General features: G+C 31.2%; 1 protein-coding gene and 1 long non-coding RNA gene across 11 annotated transcripts in view; one reads left to right on the top strand and one right to left on the bottom strand.

Annotated features, from left to right (window-relative positions):
* The window catches only part of LOC143225753 (mitogen-activated protein kinase kinase kinase 13-like), a 64,652-nt gene extending 42,139 nt beyond the window's left edge, over window positions 1-22,513 (top strand). For 8 of the 10 annotated variants that reach the window (XM_076455702.1, XM_076455700.1, XM_076455695.1 and 5 more), the window contains 8 exons: window positions 1,758-1,916; window positions 2,736-2,844; window positions 3,984-4,210; window positions 9,280-9,408; window positions 10,462-11,230; window positions 11,677-11,750; window positions 12,253-12,493; window positions 18,501-22,390. In XM_076455702.1, the coding sequence (XP_076311817.1) occupies window positions 1,758-1,916; window positions 2,736-2,844; window positions 3,984-4,210; window positions 9,280-9,408; window positions 10,462-11,230; window positions 11,677-11,750; window positions 12,253-12,493; window positions 18,501-18,632 (1,840 nt within the window). In that variant the 3' untranslated portion in view covers window positions 18,633-22,390. Of the gene's footprint in view, window positions 1-1,757; window positions 1,917-2,735; window positions 2,845-3,983; window positions 4,211-9,279; window positions 9,409-10,461; window positions 11,231-11,676; window positions 11,751-12,252; window positions 12,494-18,500; window positions 22,392-22,414 lie in introns of those variants that run through there. The other 2 variants (XM_076455704.1, XM_076455703.1) reach the window with 2 other exon arrangements.
* On the bottom strand, window positions 6,865-22,636 carry LOC143225754 (uncharacterized). Its single transcript, XR_013014057.1, has 2 exons — window positions 22,500-22,636; window positions 6,865-12,476 (listed from the first exon to the last, which is right to left on the bottom strand). It is a non-coding gene; the product is annotated as an uncharacterized LOC143225754 (long non-coding RNA).
* Window positions 22,637-23,972: the final 1,336 nt, after the last annotated feature.

The following is a 23,972-nucleotide window of genomic DNA, read 5'->3' as shown; positions in this document are numbered from 1 at the left end:
ATTTTTTTTATCATACAAGTTTAAAATATATCGTATTTCCAGGCTTAATTTAAATTATTTTGGATACCTTGCAGCAAAATCTAAATCTATACTCAATATCTTTATCATATTTACATTTTTTGGCAGTAAGCTTAATAAGTAAAATATTCTCATATCCAACGTTTTATGGTAAGGTCTTAAGCCTGAGACCATGTGCATGTATTTTGTCATAAAGATAGTCCTGTCTGGGCCTGAGTCTCCTGCTGAAAGGTACAGATTATGTCTATCTATTTGAAAATCTTCCTGTTCCTTTACTTGTAACATTGATTTTATTCTTTCAGTTTGATAGCACTTTTGTTTTATGACTAGAAAGGTGTTTTCTTTTCTGTCAGATTCTTTATTTCTTGCATTTTGGTATTCTATCTTCTGGATCTTTCAACACCATTTAAAGATCCCTCTTTCCAATGTACATCATGAACATCTGACAATTCTTAGATAGTTTCCTAAAGTTGTTATGATCTATTGTAAAAGAGGAGATCATCATATGCAGTGCCATGATGAAGTAATTGCCTTAGTATCTCCATGTGACTAGAACATTCTTCTGTCGCTGTAAAAGTTGTATTTTATGTTTTAGGTGGGTATAATCTAACATTTTGCATTAGTGTTAATCAGAAATAGAAATTGATAGTTTGTTAACAAGTGCTACCTAATAGTAAGTGTTTCTCCACCCTTATATAATTATCTTGTATACAATGGCTACATATTTCTTTAGAGGATGTTTTAACAAACTAAATTAAGTTATTGTTATAGTGGTAAATTTAAGGCTTTTGAAAGTGGGTATGGATTCAATTTTATACATTCATACTATATGATATTTGTACTATTTGGTTTATACCAAAAAACATTGAGTCTAATTAAAATCTTTTGGACTCTGTTAAAGCTGTTGATTTTGCATTAATATAGTATAAATTGTCATTCATTCAAGTGTTATTGTTTGAGTTCTTAAAAAAAGTGACTTATTGGCAAATGCTAATGGTTTAACACTTTTTCTTAAATAATAAAGCACTCAGTGCATAAAGATCCTTGGTTCAAATCATGGATGAACTGTAAATTTAGAAGTTTATACTTCCTTGCTTTGGATTTTAACCCAAGACTTCTCACAGACCTGCCAAGTATTCTACTGAGGGTTAATTCTCTAATCAAATAACTATGTATAGGTAAGGTCATTTTGCAGGAATATAATCAAATTCTCTCTCTGATTAAGTCTCAAGTAAAGTCACTTGAAAAATAAATCATGTTTTCTTTTGGATTCAAACTTAACTAGTAATGAAGATAATCATAATTTTTAATTCATAATAAAGTAATGCCATTGTGCAGGAACATAATCAAAATTTCTCAGACTAAGATTCAAGTAAAATTGTTTTGCAGGAATATGATTGGAAATTTTGTAACTATAGACTCAGGTAAGGTCATTATGTTAGAACATAATCAAAGTCAGACTTAAGTAATTTTTTTCAGAAAATAGTCTACAGTCATTTTTGGAGATCATAATTTAAACTTTTCTGGTACATAGACTTGTATATAATCCAATTTGCAGAAATATAAGATGAAGTTTTTTAATTTAAACCTGAGTAAATTAGAATGATGGCTAATATATGTTTCTCGAATATTCCATTTTTCAAAGGAAAAAGTATTCTGAATGTTTCCATATCAAACTTTAGAGAGTACTTAAGTTTGTTTATGAAATTTTTGGAATATGTTTCTTATAATTTCAATAGGTCCTTTGGAGTGGTCATGTGGGAACTTTTGACATGTGAGACACCATATAAAGAAGTAGATTCTTCAGCAATTATCTGGGGTGTTGGAAACAATAGCCTTCACTTGCCTCTTCCATCTACATGTCCTAATGGGTTTAAACTTCTCATGAAACAATGTTGGTAAGATGTAGCCCTTGTGGTGGACCAAATCACTTTCCAGGGATTTTACACATATATGTGAATTAGAAATGAGAATAGGAACATTGCAATGTTAAATATGAACAAAAATATTGATATTTAATTATCAAATGATGGGTTTTTGGTGTGAAGCTTTTGGAAAACTTCTGTAGACTCTTTGTATTGTTGTAATGATAAATATAAGCATGAACCAAAGTCACAAAATCAAGTACTTCATTTTTACAGAGTTGCTTTAACTTAAAAATTACAATGAGTTAGTTACTGTTAAATGTTAAATTGGAGTTTTCTAATGAAAATTGTCATTTATACATGCATTTTGTTAATATAATGGTTACAGTTAAAAAAATAAACAATCTCTTGTTTTACCTTGTTATGCTTAAAATAATCAGACATAATGACAAAATTTACAAAAGAAAGGAAGGAAATTTATTTTAAACATAAAATAGATCATTAAAACATAAGTTAAAATAAAACGATATAACAATGTATTTTTAATCTGTTTTAAAATAAGTGCAACTCTTGTAATGAAACTAGTTGAATTTGTAAAAAGTAGGTGCTATGATATGATATAGTAATATTTTTGTTGTACGACTACTTTGAGGAGACTTTAAGCATCAAAATTCTCAACCATTAAAATTAAATGACTTTAATTAACAGTGTATTAAAAAATTTAGCTTGCATTCTGTCAAAAACTTTGCAACATAATTTTAGTTACTTCTATGATGAAGCATCAAAGCTGTAGAAAATTCTTGTGACTAGTAATTAGCAATATTATTATTTTTTCTTTCCTTTATTTCACAGGAATGCTAAACCGAGAAATCGACCTTCGTTTCGTAATATTCTGATGCACTTAGATATAGCTGCAGTAGAAATTCTTAGTACACCTACAGAAAAATATTTCAAAACTCAGGTATGGTGTTTTTCTTTTGTGTTTCGTGTTTGTTTACTAGGAAAACATATCTTAATGGGAAGAACTAACATTTAAGATTGTATGGTTTAAAAAATTACATAAACATCTAGGACATAATATGGTAATTGATTCTGGAGTGAAGTTGAACACTAATAAAAAGCATATAATGGGCTGTAACCTGTTTATTTTATTTGCCATTATAACTACAATATGTACATCTTTTGCAAGACCAAGATACAGATATCATACAAAGTCAATGTTTAAAATGAGATTTTATCATAATTTTTAAAGTTCATAATAACTGAGGCCATATTTTCCAATGTTTATAAATAATTTTACTATTCATCAGGAAAAGATTATTGCAATATAAAATCTTATAACCTATTAGCACATTGGTAAAAACTACTTTTCTTAATCTGTCAATGATTGAAATATGTGCAGTGTATGGTTTTCGTTTTTTTTAAAAAAACACGCAAACATACACACATATATATTTAGTGTGTCGTACAACCAAACTTTATTTGTAATAAAGATAAGTTTAAATAATTTATTAGTTTCTTTTTGCCTACTTTTAAAGTTTCTATAATTTTAATGTTTTAATAGTTTCTTTTTAAAACTTCAAAACTGTAGTTGAAATGAATAACTTCTATCGTATGTTTTTGTTCAGTTCAAACATGACTGTCAATTATCATTTTTATGATTTGTGCAAAACATTCTTATGCTTACAATAAACTGTCATGTAATATTATAATATTGTAATAGTTATAAAAAAATTTAGAACTAACATTTGAGCAATTTATTGTTAGGCAACTTGTTTTTAGTCATTTTTAATTTAGACCAAAATATGAGTGTAATTTTTAAGATTTGTGCAGAAAGTGCTTATTACAATGTTAATAGCAAACTAATATGTGATATTATGAACTCTTGTATTATTTACAAAATGACTTCAGACTAATTATATATTTAAAAACGGCAATGTGTAGAGAAAGCACGAGTTAGTAGAGGAGCGAACAGTGTTGTTTGCTCCTCTACTAGTGCTTTCTCTACCCATACCAGCTGTTTTTAAATATATAATTTTCTCTACAAGTGGGTTTTCTTCATCATTACTTCAGGCTAATGTTTTAGAAACTTATCAACAGGCAACTTGGAAAGAGGAAATCCACAACTACATGAACCAGATAAAAAATGAAGGTAGTCATGTGGCTAAAGTGGAGGAGGACTTGCTACGAAGAAGAAGGGAGGAGTTAAGACATGCTCAAGATATTAGAGAACATTATGAGCGTAAACTTGAACGTGCAAATAACCTCTACATGGAGCTGATGGCATGTATGCTTCAGTTTGAGCAACGAGAAAGAGATCTGATCGAGTAAGTCATGAAAAGTTAAAAATATTTATAATTTATATTGAGGTTTAAAGTTACATTAGTAACAAAATGCTGTCTGACTTTTGAAGATCAAATGTAACAAGCTAAAAATTAACTGTAAATATTACATTTTCCAATGAGATAAAGTTCTTAGGTTGAGTCCCTTATCCCACCTTTTAAGGTTGTGAAATGAACTTTATCTCAAAATGTTTATAAAAGTTTTTTTACTTTTGCATACTTTCTGATCTTAAGATATATTTTTAATAGAAACTGTGAAACATATTTTATTGTACAGATTGTGGTAATCAACCACTACACATAAGAAACCAAAGAGATTTAAGATTCTGAATATTTTCAAATTGGTGCTTGAAAAACAGTTGTTTTTATTAAATAAATGTGTTATTATATTTCATAAGAAATAAGGTGTTTACACTGCAGTCTATTCATGGAAGGAGTGAACTGTACAAAGTTACTGAATTATAAGGTACATATTATTTTTTAGTAAATTATTGTATGTATCCAGAAATTACAATTAGAGTACATTATATTACTTATGATTTTGGAGTCTTACCAGATCGTTAGTTCAAACATGCCTCTATCTGATAGCCATACATCTTAACAGTAGCCTTTCCATGTAGTTTCAATTATAAAAAGCTCAGCTTACCATGGGGTAAGGATGACCCACCCAAATTACAACACTGGTACCTGCAAGGCTTATATAATGCATTAATTCATCTATTGTTTGAGGATGATGGTTTTACAGCACCTGTTTCAACAGTCCTATCACAAAGACATCTATAGGCACTGTATCTGTGGACTTGTAGTATGTCATCATAAAGATTGCTTGAATACTCACTTCATTTTCCAGTAGCATGAGATATGCAACACCTGAATAGGAAATATGATTGGAAGTCTTATATTTGTGAACCTATATCCTGTTGGCCTCTCATTCCAAGACAGAGATCCTTCTTGATTACGTTGCATACTGTTGTTTGGACATGTGGACAGCTTGATCATTTACTTTTGTGTATATGGATACTCAACTATTACAAGATGCTTCACTTTGCTTACAATAGATGTACCATAAAGGTATGACTTTTTGCAAGTATCTTTGTGAATAATCCAGGTTGATCTATATTTCTTTGTCTTCCATTGTCATTAATTACAAGGATATCATCATCTTAGAAATTTCACTTTTGAACACCTTGGAAAGCATTGTTATGTATTCTTTCCCAAAACAGTCAAATCTGATAGCATCATTCTACTTATGAAAAGCTAACTACTTTCAAAATGTTCTTCTTATATACACTGTTCTAAAACATTTTTATACCTGTTGAGTTGTCATGTGGCTTGTTTGTTCAGGATTCTTTTAATATACCATCCGTAGGTCACATGTTATAACTAATCATTTATTTCCTTGTAGTATTTTTACCTTTATTAAAATCATTTTCTAGCCATTTTTAGGTGTAAACAATTAAAATCTGTCATAATAGTCATGTTCATGGGCAAAGGATGGATAAGTGGTTAGAGTGCCAGATTATGGATCTGAGATTCCTCGATTCACATTTAATTACTGCTGAAACAAAAATTCATGCTCTGCGTTTTGGGGATTCGTGTGTTATAAGGGTTATGGTCAAACCTCACTAATCCTTAAAAATAATCCATACATTGGAGGTGGGTGGTGTTGACTTGCTGCCTTCTTTCTAATCTATATCACTTCAAAATTAGCAACAGTTAATGCATATAATCCCCAAGGAACCCTGCATGAAATTCAACAAAGAAGCAAAAAAGTCTAGTTTTTATTTATTCTGGTATTTTATTAAGTATAACAGAAATATTATATTTTCTTAACATTTTACTGTAATTAATTCCAAAATGTGTGGACATCTCTTGATGTTGTTTTTAGGCTTATCTTTAAAACAAAAGGTGCTGTTTATTAACTTTGTTCTTTAAATGTTTCATAAAAGATTAGCTTATAAATTTATATAAGTCTTTTACAGGCACAATTTCCATAAATCTAAAATATTCAAACTTCCTTTTAAGTCACTCTACACTAATGTAATTAATAAGTTTCTTTATTTTCACATTGTATTTAATTTTAAACATTATCCTCAATGTTTAATAACTTATCCTCCAAAATCCATCGAGTGATTTCCTGTGTAGGAGCAGAGACCAAACGCTAAGCTCAGTGTACAGGGAACTACCTAAAATAATCTTGACCTATTTTATGTCAAGTCTGCATTTGATTTTTTAATTGAAAGTTTTATTGTGGGTAAGTGCTTAAATATTGAACTGTCTTGACTTTAGTTTTATATTGGAAAGACTAGTCTTTATAACAGTAACCAATAAAATTATATTTTCAACTTCAAGTTTAATGTTCAATGATAGGTTTAGGTTCATAGTAGATATTGTACAACTGTTTTACTTTCTTCCTAATTTCTCATGCTATACACATGTGATGTACAGTGAAACCTCATTAATATGGACATATTTATAAGGAACTAACTTGTATAAATTATTGAGACATTTCAATAATCAAATCAATCATTTTTAATACAACAGACATCAGTTAATTGCATGAGTTGTCGATTGATAAATGTATCAATGCGCATGAGTAAAAGTAGGCATATAAATAATAAACAAAAAACCAACTGTATGTACTCTAAACTTAATGGTTTATTATTCTGTACATAGTATAGGTTAAATTTACAATAGCTAATTTTTCAAAGAACATAATCAGTCTGTTTTTGAACTAAACTGTTTCTTTAGAAACTTCTCAGTGGCTTTTAACAAATAACACATTATTTTACGATTTTCACATAAATCATTATTTTATTTGAATCTTGTTATAACACTTTAAAGTTAGATTGTGTTTTATTCAAGCTAATTGTGGCTTAGCTGGTAGATGACTTTTGACATCAGGTTCATGATCATTACAGACTTTAAGACACAATGATATTTTTATTTAATTACACTTGATCACCTGATACAGGATCATTATTACCTAGTTTTGAGTTTTGACAAAGATTTGCTGCTTCATTTTTTTATTTTTGCTTTATTTCAGTGCATCTTTGTAATGTTCCAACATTCCCTGGAGTATCCAGAGTCTTTTAGACCAAGTTATGGTCCAAGTTGATTAGCTTTACAAATAAATACAGACATCCAAAGATAGAGAGCTTACTCTGTGCTTGAATGTTTTGAATATCTTCCTTTTGTTAGTTGACTTGAATCTTGTGAAATATTTACCCACTTTTCTTTGCTGTAAACAATATTGGTTTGTTTATACAAGAACTCACTAACAGGCATTTCAGTGTAGAAAACAAAACGTTCTCATGGAACATTCACAATATCCATGTTTTAATGCTGTTAATATTTCTGTGCATCTTAACTGTAGAGCACTGAATTCATATGACCATAGCATACATAACTCTGTTGACCTCTGAACAGCTATTAAAGCTTATATGTGCATCTATATTGTGAAGGTCAGTGTATATATATAAAAAAAGAAAGAAGTCAAAAACAGGTACCTCGGGTGAATGAAGGTCATTTTCAGAAAAATTTTAAACCAGTATCTGATAGTTAGTACAGGTGTTTTGTGGTCAGTAATTATCACCTTGCTTCCTTGTGTAATTGACACGTGCCTTACTCCTATGGATTCATGTACAGATTACTAAATTATGTATCCACAGGAAATATGTTTGTTATAAAAAATAGTTATTTGGTTCAGAATGTGAATATACAGAATACTGATTAAAGTTCATGTTTGAAGATTTCTCTATATGAAAAATTACATAGATCATCTATGTCCAGTTTAATAAAGTTTCACTGTATCTATTTTACTTAACTTTGTTGGGAACACAAGCTTAATAGTCTAAAATTGAACTAATAAGTAAATGACTAATAAACTTAATTAAATAATGACTCAGTACTTCAGACTCAGTGTAACTTATCAATAGGCTCAAAAACCTATAATAATCTACTAATATTCTATACTGCTCAAACTATTCTAAATATTTGGAAAAAATTCCAGACATTAAGCCATGCAAATCATCATATGTATCAGACCTTCTTCTGACCAAACTATAGTACAAACATTCAAATCGGAAATGGTGCCTACACCAATACAATAATTTTACTTTCTTTCAGTCACTTTTCATACTATGTGCAGCTATTACAAAGGCTTTTCTTTGTGCTGAATATTATTAATTTTTACCAAAGTGTTAACTCATAGAAACTATTTAGTTCATAATTCATTTTCCCTAAGTCATAATAATATTAACTTGTATTATATGTATGTATGTATGTATGTGTGTGTGTGTGTGTGTGTGTGTGTTTAATAATTACATCACAATAAGACTGAATTATTTTTATCCAAATCATTATTTTTTAACTGGTTCCCACCAAGAAGAGTACTTTTAATTAATTAACTATACTTACTTAGTTTGTTATGTTCTACTACTTATGACATCAGAGGTTGTTTAGGCTAGCAGGGTTACAACAAACAGACTTAGTTAAAACACAATTTATATCAATCATCTAAGAGATGTCAGGGTGTATAAAATTGTTTTGTTGGTGGGATATGACTTTTTAATGGTATATTTGTGTGTGGTTTAATACCACAATATGGTTGATAATGGAAATCTTTTGGTTGTTATATGTAATAGCCACAAGAGAACATTCATTTTTAATCTGTACTTGAACATTACAGTTTTACTGAACCAATCTAAATGTCTTTCCTTTTTTTTTTACAAGGATATTAAAAAAAACAAATAATAATGTTAAACCTTGTGATGAGAACAGTGTTTAGTATATATTTGTAGTGTAGTATACTTTTCTTCTATAATATGAAAAAATGGCTTTTTCTTTAAATATTAAAATTCAAATTAATATCTACAGATTTTGGGATAAAGATAAGAAATATATATGTATTTTAGATTGAACTATTTTAAATTAAGGTTACTCTAAAGACCATTTATTGAAATAAAAAAACAATTTGAGTATTTTTTCATATTTTTAATAGAATGTTTGTATGTTACTTTTAGTATATTAACTTAGTGAGTATATTTTTACAGGAGAGAACAAAGTGTACTTGAGATAATGGGTTGTAAACCACCAAAGAAGAGAATTGTTAGGCCACTATTGAAAGCACATGAAAGATTAAACAAAAAACGTACTTATAAATCACAGTCAGAGCTTACCAGGTTTGTTTTTATTATGCTTGATGTTTTTATTACTGTTACTGAAGTTCCAACTGTTTTAATAATTTCCAAAAAGAGACTTTTTTATTAGCAAAAGGAAATGCATTATGTAAGCATGTACTGTTTGATTTCTTAACAAGATGGTTAATAAATGGTCATACAGTATTCACACTGATGTTGGAAATTGTAAAATATATTTTTAAATGGTTCGTGTATTTTAGTGACTTGAAAGGTTTCTTTGTTGTTTTTTTAAAGCAGTTTAGTAAACCAGAGCCCCTAGGCTTGAGTTGTTTTTATCCTATACAACTAACTTTTGGCCAGAAGGATGTATCTGTATCATAGTAGTTTCTCTGAATGCTTTATTTTTATGTTGAAATATAATTTTCACACCTGAACAAATTGATATTTCTTTCAGGAATTGAGTCCTAAAATTAACAATATTGTTATCTACTTGTGTTTGTATTATTAGTTATCTAATTATTTTGATTTCAGAAGATTGATACGTTAAGTTTTTTATTTTCATTTTATTTTATATGTACCATTATAACCAGTTACAATGAAAAGGATACAGATAGAAATGCTTTACCAAAAATAATTCTTGGCCAATGGAACAACAGTAATTATTTGTCTTCTTCTAAGTAACATGCCTCTTTCATGTTTTTCATATGAAACATTTACTGTTTGAAGTGTTTCATTTTGAAGCTATAAATAAATGTGACACTATTAATTGTAAGATGTCCAAGAAAGTCAGATTTATAAGTACCAAAGACACAGGGAAGTAGAGCTTGAGTAAATAGTAGATATAATTATTTCCTCTCTTATAGGATGTTATACACATTAGCTTAATTATGGTGAAATATTTAGATAAATGTGTTTGAGATTTCTAATCATTTTGCTAGTATATAAAACTCTAGTATGTTACATTGTTCAAGGTAAAGGTATTACTTTGTCATAATAATGATATCTTACAATGTGTAAAAGAAATTTGTAAGTAATAATCCTAATATTTTCTCCTAGACTGGTAGCCATGCAAAGTAATATATTTTTGATTTATAGCCCAGAAAGCCCCCAGAAAATTGGAGCCATAGCTGCAGATCCCCCAACACCTATTTCTCAAGGATCTGCCAAAATGCGATTGCGTCGAATGAGACATAGACGTACAGGAAGTTGTGGGAGCTCTGGAACTTACAATCATCTAGGAGTTTCAGAAAGTAATCATTCATCACCAAGACCTAGTCCTCGAAGGCACTTGCGTAGCTTTGTAGACAGTGCAACTCAAACTGAAGCTTTTGATATGTTAGATAATTCTACATCTACTGTAATTTGTGACTCTTGCTGGCAAGAGGATCCTTTATTAGGAAAGGTTGAAGGTACATTAAAACCTAGTAATCATGTAGCAAAAACAAATGAATTTAGTTTGTCATGTCCAAATTGTCAGGTGACATATGAGAGTTCAAAATGTCCTTTTTGTTTGAATATATATCTAAACAGTAACTCTGTTTTGGGTCATCAACAGGACAATATTCAAATAGCTGAAAAACAGATTTCTGATCTGTGTATGACACCAACAGTTTCTGATGATAGTAACATGAACAAGAATACTGAAGTCTTAGTACCAGATCACAACAAAGAACATGTTGGTTGTATATCAGATATTGATAGTTCTGGAAAACTTTGTACAACATTGTATAATAATTGTAGCCCAAATTCCAGGAAGTTAAGAAAAAGGACAGCTACAGAAAGTGATCAATCATCCACTGATGTTTCTCCTGTTGGTATCAGCAGTCAGCAAGCATGTGGAAGTAAAACACCCAACAGTTCCCAGGTTAGTTATATGTTTACAGTTTACTGTGGATTTCATGTTATTATTACATACTTTAAAAACCAACTTAGTTGTTCCCAATTATTTCTGTGATTCCATTATTCACTGAATCATTGGTGACGTCTGTAATAAAATCAATGTAATACAGTCATAACAACATATGATTATGTCTTTGTGCACATACATAAAAACATTATCTTTGCATAAAGAAATTCAAGTTTTTTTAAAGTCTAGTATACTGTTTAAATATATATATTTGTACTACTGAAAGAAAACTGTAGGAACAGTTATCAATGTGTTATTTATGCAGTAAGATTTACCTATATGAGTAATATAACAGACTTATAGAATGTTAGTGTGGTTTGAGCAAGATTCTTTAGGGTAGCTTTATCCAAATGTTCAAAACTTTCTTTTCACAATCATTTAAAGCATATATTTTTAAATTTTAGCAGACCATAGAGGAATCTAGTTCTGAGGAGGAAGGGGAAGTAGATGATAGTGATGAAAATCAAAGACCTCATAGGTATATAAACATTTCAAGAATTTTATAACCTTATACTAAATTATTTATTTGAATATTTATAACATAATTAAAAAGTATGTTAGTTAACCTTAAAAGTTCATCAGAAATGTAAATGCAGCAAGGAAAACAAAATCATCTCTTTTTTTTTTTAATAAATTATCAAAATAAGGGATATAATATAGAAACAAGTAATATAAGATTTTATGTAACACATCTTTCCTGAAAATAAAAAGTATGGCTGAAGCTGTAATAGTTTTTGAAGCATCATGGGAAATGTTTTGAGCTTCTTTTTTGTTTGTAATTTTTATCCATTCTTTTAGGGTCAATAAATATCACAAGGATAAACAATGAGTACTTTGTAACATAAACATTAAGAAAGTTCTTAAAATATTCAGTAGGCTTAAGAACACTACATTTTTTGTCATAAGTGAAAATAGGATCCCTGCTACTCCAGATATCTAAATGCAGCACTTTTAATATTTTTTCATAATGTTTTTTTTAGGAAACTTTACCAGGGGGAGAGTGGGCAGTCCATTTCCACCCACAGCTCTGAGGGAAATTTATCAGAAGAAGAAAACACTAGTGAATACTCCAGTAGTCACAACACACCTAATGAATTTCTTTCTAGTCATTCTAATCCAGACATTCCACATCAGCTAGAGGCAGTAGATGAAGCTCAGCCATCAGGTTTTCATAATGAAGAAGAAAGTTCATCCAATTCTTCTCCTGAAAATGACCATGAGGTAATAAAATTTGTATAATGGTTGCTAACGATGTTTTTTACTATTTATCAGTGTAATGTTTATATAGTTTCATTTGGGAAATAAGTTAACATTTGTTCAAGTACACTGAATTTTGAAATGTTAAAGTTATTTGGTCACATTTAATAAAAATTCTGCTAGCTAATAAAACAGATAAAAATACCCATATAAAGGTACATACATAATTATGATCTTTGTCATAGTAACTAATTTTCTGAAATGGTGCTAACTCTTTTCACTCAAAGCTATCTTGATATTCATTGGTAAATCTCACAGACCTTGGGACTACGAAAAACTAAATAATTCTAAAATCAAACACCCATAAAACTGCAAATTTGTGAAATCTACTTTATTTCAGAAACAAAAAAAGTACAAAAAAGAAGCTTAAATGATTTTAGATCATTAACATAACTGTTTTCAAAATGTAACATAATACAGCATTACATAAGTGTCAAACAGTTATTTTTATTTGTTTTTTATTATATGTAGATGTTGCCCTGTTGGATTCCACTTGCTGCAATAAACTGTTGTCTCAGGATTGATTAAACATTGTCCAGTAATTTTTGGATGAAATATACCAATTTTCATTAATGACCTGCTTTCTGTTTTGTTTTTCTGCTGTGTGGGAGAACCAGTAGTATCTCAGCAACACAAATAAGATGTACTTAAGTCTGATAACATTAGTGTTAGTGAATTTCATATTAGCAAGTACACCACCATTAAATTTCCACTTTATAATGAAATATTGGCTCTTCTTCTTCATCCTCATAATCAATAATTGTTTCCTCCTCCCATGCAGTCTTGCTAATTTCATCATTGGTTAATATTTGTTGATCATATATTTCATAAAATAGTGTATCTTTAAGTAAATCAGTGAGCAGATTTAAATATATTTAAAAAAAAACAACTCCACATTTTCCTAGGAACTTTCAATTTGTTTACTTACGTCAATCCATTTTGCATTTTTAAAGAGTATATCATTTAAAAGAAACTTTTTGTGGAGGTAAATGAGTGCATGCTTGAAATATGAATGAGCAGCTATAAAAATGTTTTTAAAATCTGATTTTGGAAAGATCACCCTCATTAAAGAGTTTTGACAGTTTTGATTTGGTTGTCAATCCATCCAGATAAATGTCCCAAGTTTGGGTTAAATATTTCATCACCTTGTGAATCAGTGTCTATTATTAAAGAAGGTGCTTTGAAAGTAGTGGTACAAGTACAGGATTTCAAAATCTTTATTTAATCTTTGAAATCACTCATCTGCTGAGTTCCTTGGGAAGAAATATGATTTCAGACTGGGTAACATTTTTAAAACTTGATCAATACATTTCTCTAAGGACAACCATCTTACAGAAACATGGTTGAAGACTTGCTGACATTCTTGATTGTAAATTTCTAAATATTCAGCCAATTTTACTTTTGACTTGGAACTTTGGTAAACCAATAATAAATAACTATTATGATATATTCTTCAATATGTATTCCAATAACCATGCTGAAGGAGTCATTAGCCTCACTGGCAATAAGGTGGGTTAAATAACAAGGACACCCAAGAATATAAATACTTGAAGTCTTGTCTAAACATATTGATGCAATGGAATTCTTGCTGCCAATAATTGCATTGGTATTATCAACACTGAGATTAACTGCTTGATTACAAGGAACTTAGTCCTTCTCAAATTTTTTATTAATACTGTAAAATATTTACAGTACCATGCTTGTGAGAGAAAGAACAATTTTGACTCAGTTTCTCCTGCCCCTGATTTTCCAGCAAAATCACATAATGCTGATAATCAAGAGTCTATCAACTACACTTTTCTTATCCTTATTGTCAAATTTTACGTGTCTCTTTATCCTTTGATTCTTCTACTTTTTCTTTGCTGGAAGAAAAACCTCATTCTTGTTGTGATTATCTTTCTTCCTTTCCTGACATTCTTCTTCAGGCTCAATGTTTTGCTGCTCAAGTACAGCTGGGAGTGGGTATGTCTTGTCCTTCTAGGCGTTTGGACCAATTTTCTTTTGTTTACCAACGTGTCTTGAATCCCTATTTGGATTTTAAGTGTTTAGATTCTCTCCTTCTCTTGTGAGTTTCTAATCTTGATGCTTTAGTTCATTTGAATAGGTCTCAGTTTACTATGATTTGCATTACATTGACCAATATTTTATGTATTTTTTCCTTGTTACAGTTGTTGTCTCAGGCTTTCCACCAGTCTCCAGATTAGTTCTGGATCTTCTTATGGTTTACTATGGCCTAGTTGTTGGCTTTAGCTATGTCCCTCAACACTTGGATTTTGTGTTGTTGGAATTTTCTGGAGAGGGATGCATAACTTGGGAGAGTGTTTCCCTTCCTTGTGTCGTTATGAAAATGTGAAATGGTCTTTTGGGGTCTTCCTGAATCTTTGGAGTCCAAGGTTTATGTGGTGAGATTACTTTTGCTTTATACTTCCTTGTTTCTTGTTTGTTTTGCCCTACTGATCCTGTTCAATATTTGCCTTTTCAAGTGTTCTGTGCTTTTTCTTCTTCACCTCTTCCCTTTTCCTTACTCTTGATGTTCTCTTCTATATGCCCTTTTCTCTCGTGCTCACAGGTATTGCTGATGGGATGTCTTTCCACAGGCAGTTGGGGGCCATGTTACAACTATTTCCCACCATCTTGGAATCATTCACAGTGGAACCACGAGTGTTATGGGTTCTGTCTGAGTGTCTATGCATTCAGTTCTACTTATAGTTCATTCTGATAAGTTAGCTGTCATCAGTTATATTTCCAAACAAGGGGGTACTGAGTCCTGAATCCTGTGTTTTCTCACACTTACCTCTTTGTACTGGGCTTACAACTACAACATCAAACTTTTGGCATCTCTTATTTGGGTGTTATAAATCTGATTGCAGACTATCTATCCCACTCCAACCAAGTTCTTCCTATGGAGTAGTCCCTACATCCAAGGGTTTTTCAGCAGCTGTATTTTTACCTGAGTATGCCTTATATCGATGTATTTTTAACCCATTGGAATGTCAAACATCCTTCCTTTTGGTCTCCTGTGCTGCATTTCTCAGCTCTGAGGGTAGGTGTGTTCAGTCAGGATTGAAAGGACTGTCATTTCTGTGCTTACCTTTCAGTTAGACTCCTCTCCAGGGCTCTTTCTCTCATGTAGACCTCTCCTTGCTGTGTGTTGCTAGTTGCTTCATATTTGCCTGTTCATTTGTAATTTCCTCTATACTGGACCTTACTGGAGCAGCAATTCCTTCACTTACCTCCATTAAAGTCTCTACTCTGGTAGCCTTTATCAGATGTGTTTCAACCAGACCTCACCAGGCTCTTTCTTCACATGGCTTTTGTCTGGTCCATTTCCTCTTCTCAGGAACTCTACCCATTTAGCTTCGTTGCTTAACCAGTCCTTTCATCTTTCATCATTGTTTGTATATAAGCTTTGTTGGTTTACTTCTCACCAGTGGTTCATTTGTCAGGAATTCTGTTTTCCCAGTCCTTCAGTTTCTCACTTATCCAGCTTCTTTACCTGGTTATTTGATTAACGTTTGTCTGTGGCCACAATTTCTGGTTATTGTGCTGCTCTCTTCAACATCTTTTTGCTTCAAGTTTCATAAATCCTTCCCATTACTTATTATTTCCATTCCTTTTGTATTATTTATCTTTCCCATCTATTTAGGCTTTCTCCATATTCTTCATGTTCTTGCCCATTCTCCTTTTGAATCTTTTACCACATGTTTTTGTACCATCTTTCCCTTAAGACCTGTTTCCTTTTCTTTCTCACTAATGATCGTCTTCATTCAGATATTTATGCTATTAATGTTTTCCATGCCCTTTACCATGCTTCTTATGTTCTCCTTTATTTCAATCATCCTTTTCTTCCCAAGGCATCTGATGCTCATGAGTGTTGTTCTGCCTTTTCTCCACTCTTTCTTTCTCCCATTTATACTTCCATTCTGATCACAACCATCTTATTTGTCCTCTCCATTCCCTATTAAACTACATCCTTTCAAAAGTTCCCATTCTTGCCTTCCCTGCAATCCCTCTGTTTTCCATGATTTTTCTTCTGTTACCTCTACTGGCTGGGTTTTGCAACTTATCTGTCTAACCTATTCTGAGTTGTTGATGGAAGATCATTTGCTGGTGTATGTGGTGCAATGACACATACAACAGCAAATAATCTTCCATCATGTTACTTTGCCTTTAGCTGCTCAGACCTGCTGTCTTTTGTAGGAGGTTGTTCAAATGGAAAAGTGGACAACTCCCAATAAGTTTGTTGCACATTATTTACAAAATGTTGCCATATCCTCCTCAGTGAGGTATCATTTTCCACCTGCGGTAATTCTCCACCTGTTTGTTCACCTTTAAACTAGGTCATTACTATGGACTATCAATGTGTCTCCCCTCCACTTTTCTCTAGTGGAGCATATAGGCCCTTGCCACTTCCAGTTCCAAGCCATTACAATAGTGGACCATGAAAGTTTCCTTTCACAGTTCTGTAGAGTAACAAAATTTCATCTCATAGCCATATTTACTCACTTGATGAAAAGAGGGCTGTCATCATTATGGTTCCTATTGTACACATGTTATGGCACTTGGCTAGCATGCAAGGCATTTCCACTCTTCTTTTTTCTGCCCATACTTGACATAACCAAGTGTATACAAAGGAGCTTGTCTTTACTATTAGTTTTTGTTCTTCCACATATGCCCCTCAGTAACTCAGCATTAAGTATGAAGACTTACAATTCTGAAATTCTAGTTTCTATACATATGGTAGGTGCAACACAGGAAGTTCATTTAGGTTTAACTATAAACAAACAAACTTTCCATGTATTGTGACACTAATAGTCATGGTCATACTGATCCATTTAAAATTGTTTTGTTTTCATTGTTATTATTGGAAACACTTATGGAGGTAAAAAATGGACTAATTATTAGGAGCTTACCAAGGAACTTGTTTTTACCTGGGTGTTTCTCTCTTGGCTATCTTGATACCATGTAGTGTACTTCCCATGGTTATATTTGCCTTGGTGAACTGCACTTGTTGATTTTTCTATCATTTTTATGTTGAATATTAGACATGAAACATGGCATTTCCTCTGGATATTTTTCGCACACACGGATTGCATTTGACATAATCAGGTATACACCAAGGGTATTCCCCTGAATGTTTATGCCTGGGTGGACTTTACATGGTGATCTTATTCTAAATCCAAAATGCCCCTTGGATTTGTTTGCTAAAGACGACCATATTTGTTGATTTTACAAACTTATTCAAGGTGTTCTCATGGATTGCACTTGGCAAAATATGTTTCATCCCAAGGAGTTCCCCTGGATGCTTTCTGCCTGGGCAGATTACATTTGGCCTATTCATGTATGGTCTTCTAGTCCTAGCCAGGAGTTCTCTCAATTTCTGCCCTACATGTCTTATCTTCTTTAATGGGAGAAGAACATACCTGTTCCAGAAGTAGTGCTAATACCGTACATGTGCCTCGTATTTTATAAGTGGCATACCTGCTTTCTCTTTTTTAGAGCAGTTGCTCTCTGCTTGATTATTTGTTTTTACACCTTCATAGGTTTCACCTTCATTATTTATTCTCCTTTAGGAAAAGAATGACAAGAAGTGATCTTATTGAGGTTTATAACATTAACTTGTGGTCAAAAGACTTCTGATTTCTTTGATGTACACTAAAAACAGTATAGGACAAAATGGCACAAGTTTAAGATTTGGAAAAGTCAGTCCAGGTTATAGTTTTATTTTTTATCAGGGTATTTAAGAGGATGATTAATTAGTTTCTGTAAAATAAAAAAAGGTGAGTTTAAAATTTTACTTTTCTCAAGGATAGACGTGTAAGGACAGCCTTTAAGAACTAAAAGGCTCCTTGTTGTTTATATAAGTTTTGTTTTTTAACAAGAAGTTGTATGTTACAATTGTAAATTTGTTTGTAAAGGTAAAACTGTTAAAAAAAATAAAAGGGTGTAGAAGTTTAGGTTTATTTTTCAGGTCCTACCAGATATATTCAATTCTGTGGTCCTCTCTCAGAGGTCCTCCTCAACATCTGAAAGTGACAGTGTTTCTGATATCACTATAGCTACTATGTATCCTGTAACACAAGGCAAGTCAGACATGTGGTAACACCAACTGTTTACAGCCTCCAAATTTAAGAACAATTGCTACTCATGTTTGTAGTTTTCATGTTGTTCAGATAAAAAAAAGTATTGAATCTTAATTATTTTGTCTTGTACATCAGTGAACAACATATAACCAGGAACTCTTTCATATTAATAGTTTATAAACATAACCTTGTTAAATTGTTGTAAAGTTGACCATCCATAGTTGTGGACTTTCCAATACAGAAGTGACTTTCTAGTCGTTAGCATTAAACAATTTGTGTTATTTATTGTATGTTTTTTGAGCACAAAAACACCTTTATTGTTTGTTATGCACAAGATTGAACAATAATGTCTAGCTACTTCTAAACCATTTGATAATTCTGTAATTGTATCAAAACTTAGAATATGATTAACTCCTTTCATGAGAATGTGTAGAATTAACATATTTTGCTCTAGAAAATCTAGCTTATTGAATATAGAAATTGAACTCTGTTAATGCTCACTGCCTTTCCTTTCATTACGCAAGTAGCCTTGTGTAGTGTGTATATGTACACATATGTGAAGTAAATAACTATATGTATATAGTTATTTGCTTTGTATATATTCATATAAATGTAGGAGGTATACTAAAAAATTCAAGTTTGTATTATTTTGTATTCTTAGGTTATGATTATACCTTTTATTGATGAATATATATGAAATACTTGCACAAAGATGCTCTGCTTTTACTTACCAAAGCAGGATCATTATTGTAAGTGCACTATCTGTTGTTCATGATTAAATGTACATCTTAAAGGTAACAGGTGGGGTGGATAAGAAATTAGTTAATGCTGCTTACACATAAATATCTTGTTTCTCAAAGCTTGTATTAGCCATACTGCAGTTATAGTACTACAGTCATTAGACAAGTTGATAAGTTCATCATTTACTTACAGCTGTTTTTGGTTTTAGTCTGATCCATGTGTTAACTTTAAAATACGAACTTTAGCCAATTTTTTTTATTTAAAGTAAATCTTGCATTTTTTAACAATATAAATAATTCATTTGGTATGGAATTTGGATTCAAGACCAGGATAATTAAATTAAACAGAATATTAAACATTTAAAAAGAGACATTAGATTAAAACACTAATAACTCTATTCTGCTACACTAGTCAGTTGAGCAGAGAAATAACAATTAACATTGACACAATAGTCAGAGGAACAGTCATAGAGCTCAATCTCTAGAGCAGAGACAGAGTTTAAAACAGGATAACTTTTTACTCTGTTACACTAATCAGCAGCAAAAAGATGGGGTTTAAAATTAAATAACTGTTTATCCTGCTACAGTAGTTGTAAGGGTAGAGACATAGAGTTTAAAACAGGATAACTTTTAAACCTGCTACAGCAGTTTGAAGAGAAAAAATGGAATTGCAAGTAGAATGTTATTTTTTCCATCTAGATATAGTAACTGGAAGAGCAGAGCCAAAAAATTCAAAACAGAATGACTTTTCACCCTCCTACAGTATTTGGTAAAGCAAGAACATGAGATTAAAAGCAGAATTGCTTTTTTCTGTGTTACAGTAATTGGGAGAGAAGATAAATGGAGTTTAAAAGAGATTTGCATTTAAAACTCTTAGAAATTTTGCATGACTGGTAGTTATTTCTTTCTTTAGGGCCATTGAGTTTGGTAACTTTTTTACTGCTCATTTATAGGTAAACAACTCTCTGAGTGCAAAGTTTGTATTTAGATATACAATAAAAAACAAAAAACACAATTTAGTATTTCATTATTTTTTGAAACTGTTAAATTTTATAACATATGAATAGAAAGACAACAACTTTTTTTTTTTCATGGTTGTACAATGGCCATTTGAGTAAGGTTAATTAGGTACAGAACCTGTGATGGCCATTTGAACTGGATTAATTAATTAGAAAATATCTAAGGCCATCTGAAATGTACTAATTTGATAGAGATCTTTCAAGCTGGGTTAATTAGGGATTTAATTAGTGGTTTCTCTGTGATTGACTTGCTCTATAATGTATGAATGAACTTTAGCATAAGAGTGATATACTTGGATTGTTAAAATAGTAAGAACATTGTTGTTTTAGTACAGTATTTGTTGAGTAGGTTGAGAAACTAAATTCAAGTCTCATGGTGAAAGATGTTATTTTATCTTGATGAATAGTAACAACTTCTGTGATAACGGAACTACAAAACTTTATGGTAATGAGGTTCAGTAGATACTGTGATTTCTTATAACTGAATTTCAATTTTCACTGTTGACTTTGAGAACAAAAAATATTTTAAAGTTGCTTTTACCAGAAACGTGTGTTTGTAAATACCCATATGTATATCTTTCTAGATTTTTGAATCTGATTACTTACTAGGGTAGATAAATCTAAATCTGCTCGGCCCAGTTTCGTGTCTTGTACTGATGACCATTTAGCTGAAATATATTCATTTTGTTAGATTTTAAAGTAAATGCTAGTAAACTATTGTTACTCTTGTACACACACTACCAATAACGGTTTTTTTGGGAAAGTATGAAATCTTGTTGTGATAGACTGACTGAAAGAAGAATTGATTTACTTTTCCTTAACTCAGCTCCAGATTATCATTTGTAGTTTGTTTTCCCTTGTTTTGAATTTGATTTACAATTTAAATGAAGTCAGTTATGTTAACAACGTCATGTGAATTTCAGATAGTTTATTAAAAAAAAAGGGATACATGCAGTTAAAACTCCTTGTATACGTATGTAAAACAAAGTGTAGATTAAGAGAAAATATGTTGTGAAAATAGACAATAAAAGCATTTTTGCAGTTAAATATTTTGTGTTTATCTATCAAGTAACAGTATTAACACTAAATTTATCAAAATGAGTCAAATGTTTAAAATTTATTCAAAAGCTTATTCCATACATAAATTGGATTATCAGGAAATGCATTTAAATTCTTATTAATAATTTAATTGAAGACTATACAGCATTAATAGTTAGACAGGTGTCTCGATGGCAATATATTCTTTCATTACTACCTGATGGTGACGAACAAGATGTTTTTTGTTAATAAGAGTAATTACTGTCAGCTTCCTACTTAAAGCGAAACTAAAATTCAACTTCATATTAGTAATACGTATACCTAACTGAATATACGTTTCTTAAGATGTTATTTATAAAGCTAAGGATGCATTTTTTTATCTGTTGGGCACTCTCATTATCAACGTTATTTGCGGCCGTAATCCTAGTATTTCAGATTATGCCAGCTTAGGCTAGTTTTAAACACATATATTAAAATAGAAATGCAAAACGTTCTTTCTAATAAAAATAATAGAAATTAAAAATATAAGTTATTAAACATTTTAACTACTATTATATCTTAGTGAAAACAGCAAACAAGATATAATGGAATATCTTATACCTTATCTAAGGTACATAATTATCTTCTTGTTATGGTTATTTTTCCCTAACTTCTAGCCACCGATATTATTCATTCTGGTGACATCGTCGCTTCTAGATTGACAGTATCTTCTCCAGAAACAATTCTAGTTAAAGACTCAGCAACATGTGAATGAAAAACGAAGTCTTTATTCAACATAAATAACAACTAACATATTCAGATGTGTATTCAGTTGGTTCAAGTTTGCCTAGTCAGAATCCATTAATTCTTATACAACATCATTCATTATGGAAGAAGTTAAATTTTCATAAACCTTTGTCGCCTGTTTGCATTATTTATTTCACTACCTTTTTTTTTTATATTTTAACGTCGATTTATTCCCTTATTAAAATTTGAGTTTAATACTCAAGTCATTTCACTCTACAGTCCTACCTAAAACCTTCTGGTGTCAATAAAACAACAATATAAATAGAGGAGAGTGGCATCCGAGATAAAATACCACGACACTTACTATACTGAGCGGGCAAATATGAATCCCATTGAGCATCTCTGGAACATTCTGGATCAGCGCATCCGTCATCAGGATCCTGTCCCCAGCACTCTCTCAGAACTACGTGCAGCACTTCTGGGTGAGTGAGACATCATCTCCAAGAGGCAGATTGATAATCTGGTGATATCTATGCCACGCAGGATCCAGGCTCTTCTGGTGGCGAATAGAGGACATACCCGTTATTAGTGTTCTGGACGTTGAAATCCTGATTAAACTGTTTGTATGTAGTTTCTAATCAAATTTGAATATTGTGTAGTGCAAAGACATGATGATTTCATGATATGTACATTCAAAACTTGTATTTAACCTATCGTATTAAAATTGTTTAACTGTATGTAGACTGTTGCGTTTTTAATGCCTCTCAGTATATTTATGTGTAATAAAGTAGCAGGATATTACCAAGAGTACATTCAAAGACTAATCCTTATGAAGACACAAAATAATGAGTATCGGAATAGGAATTAGAATAGTACAATACTTAGCAGCAATATTGGCTCTGTAATGAAATAATAATATTAAGAACAGTACCAGGAAAATAATGTTACACGCACTATAAGGATGCTTAACTAACCTCAGCACGTAGAGATAAGTAACAGGAAGTAAATTTTTTTTGTAAAAGGTAAAACGTATACGCGACAAGTCGCGAAAATCCTCAGTAGTAATAATAAGGCTTAGGAAAATTACGAGTCGCAACATTGTTTATCAGTGTGGATTATCTATTGTGTTCACTGCGGGAAATCGAAGCCCGAATTTTATCGTCGTAAATTCGTAAACCTACTGCTGTACCCCAAGTAAACCATAAATATAACAAAGAAAGTAATTCGTAAAAACTAATGTAATTTAATTATTGATGTAATGTAATATAGAGAACTGATAAATTGTTATTGTTGATTATACTCGGTTATATTAGATATATATATGTGCTAAGACGAGTGTTCACTGATTTTTTTATTTCACGTAAACATTGGGTAGTGTAGGTGGCTCGTTAAAAGTAAATAACGGATTTATTTGTAAGCAGTCAGTGATGTCACTGGCTGGGAAGAAAACGAAAAGATGACAAAATATCAAGTACTTCTGAGAAAAATTATGTAGAAAGGCTCTTTTTAGGAGTTGCAAAATCTAATCTATTAAAACAAGCAAACCTGTAGCAAAGTAAGACAGAAGTATGGTTATAATGAATTGTTTTAAGGTGGAAAGAACAACGGGATTTTGTTTATTTAAAAGTTTATTAAAGGTTTTCTTTCAAATACTCTTATCCGTGAAGTCAAAAGGTTGGTACGTAATTTTTGAAATACTTATATTTAATGTTGGAGTGTTTTTGTTGAAACAAGAGAGTTCTACTTTTGAAAAGTTATAAAAATAGTATAAAAATAAATTGTTTTCCAATGAGTCACTGGTTAGTTTAAGGATTTGTAACTTTAAAATCTGGGCTTG

The sequence above is a fragment of the Tachypleus tridentatus genome, chromosome 9 (assembly GCF_004210375.1).
Source record: "Tachypleus tridentatus isolate NWPU-2018 chromosome 9, ASM421037v1, whole genome shotgun sequence".
Classification (NCBI taxonomy): domain Eukaryota; kingdom Metazoa; phylum Arthropoda; class Merostomata; order Xiphosura; family Limulidae; genus Tachypleus; species Tachypleus tridentatus.
This window is presented reverse-complemented; position numbering and strand designations above follow the sequence as displayed.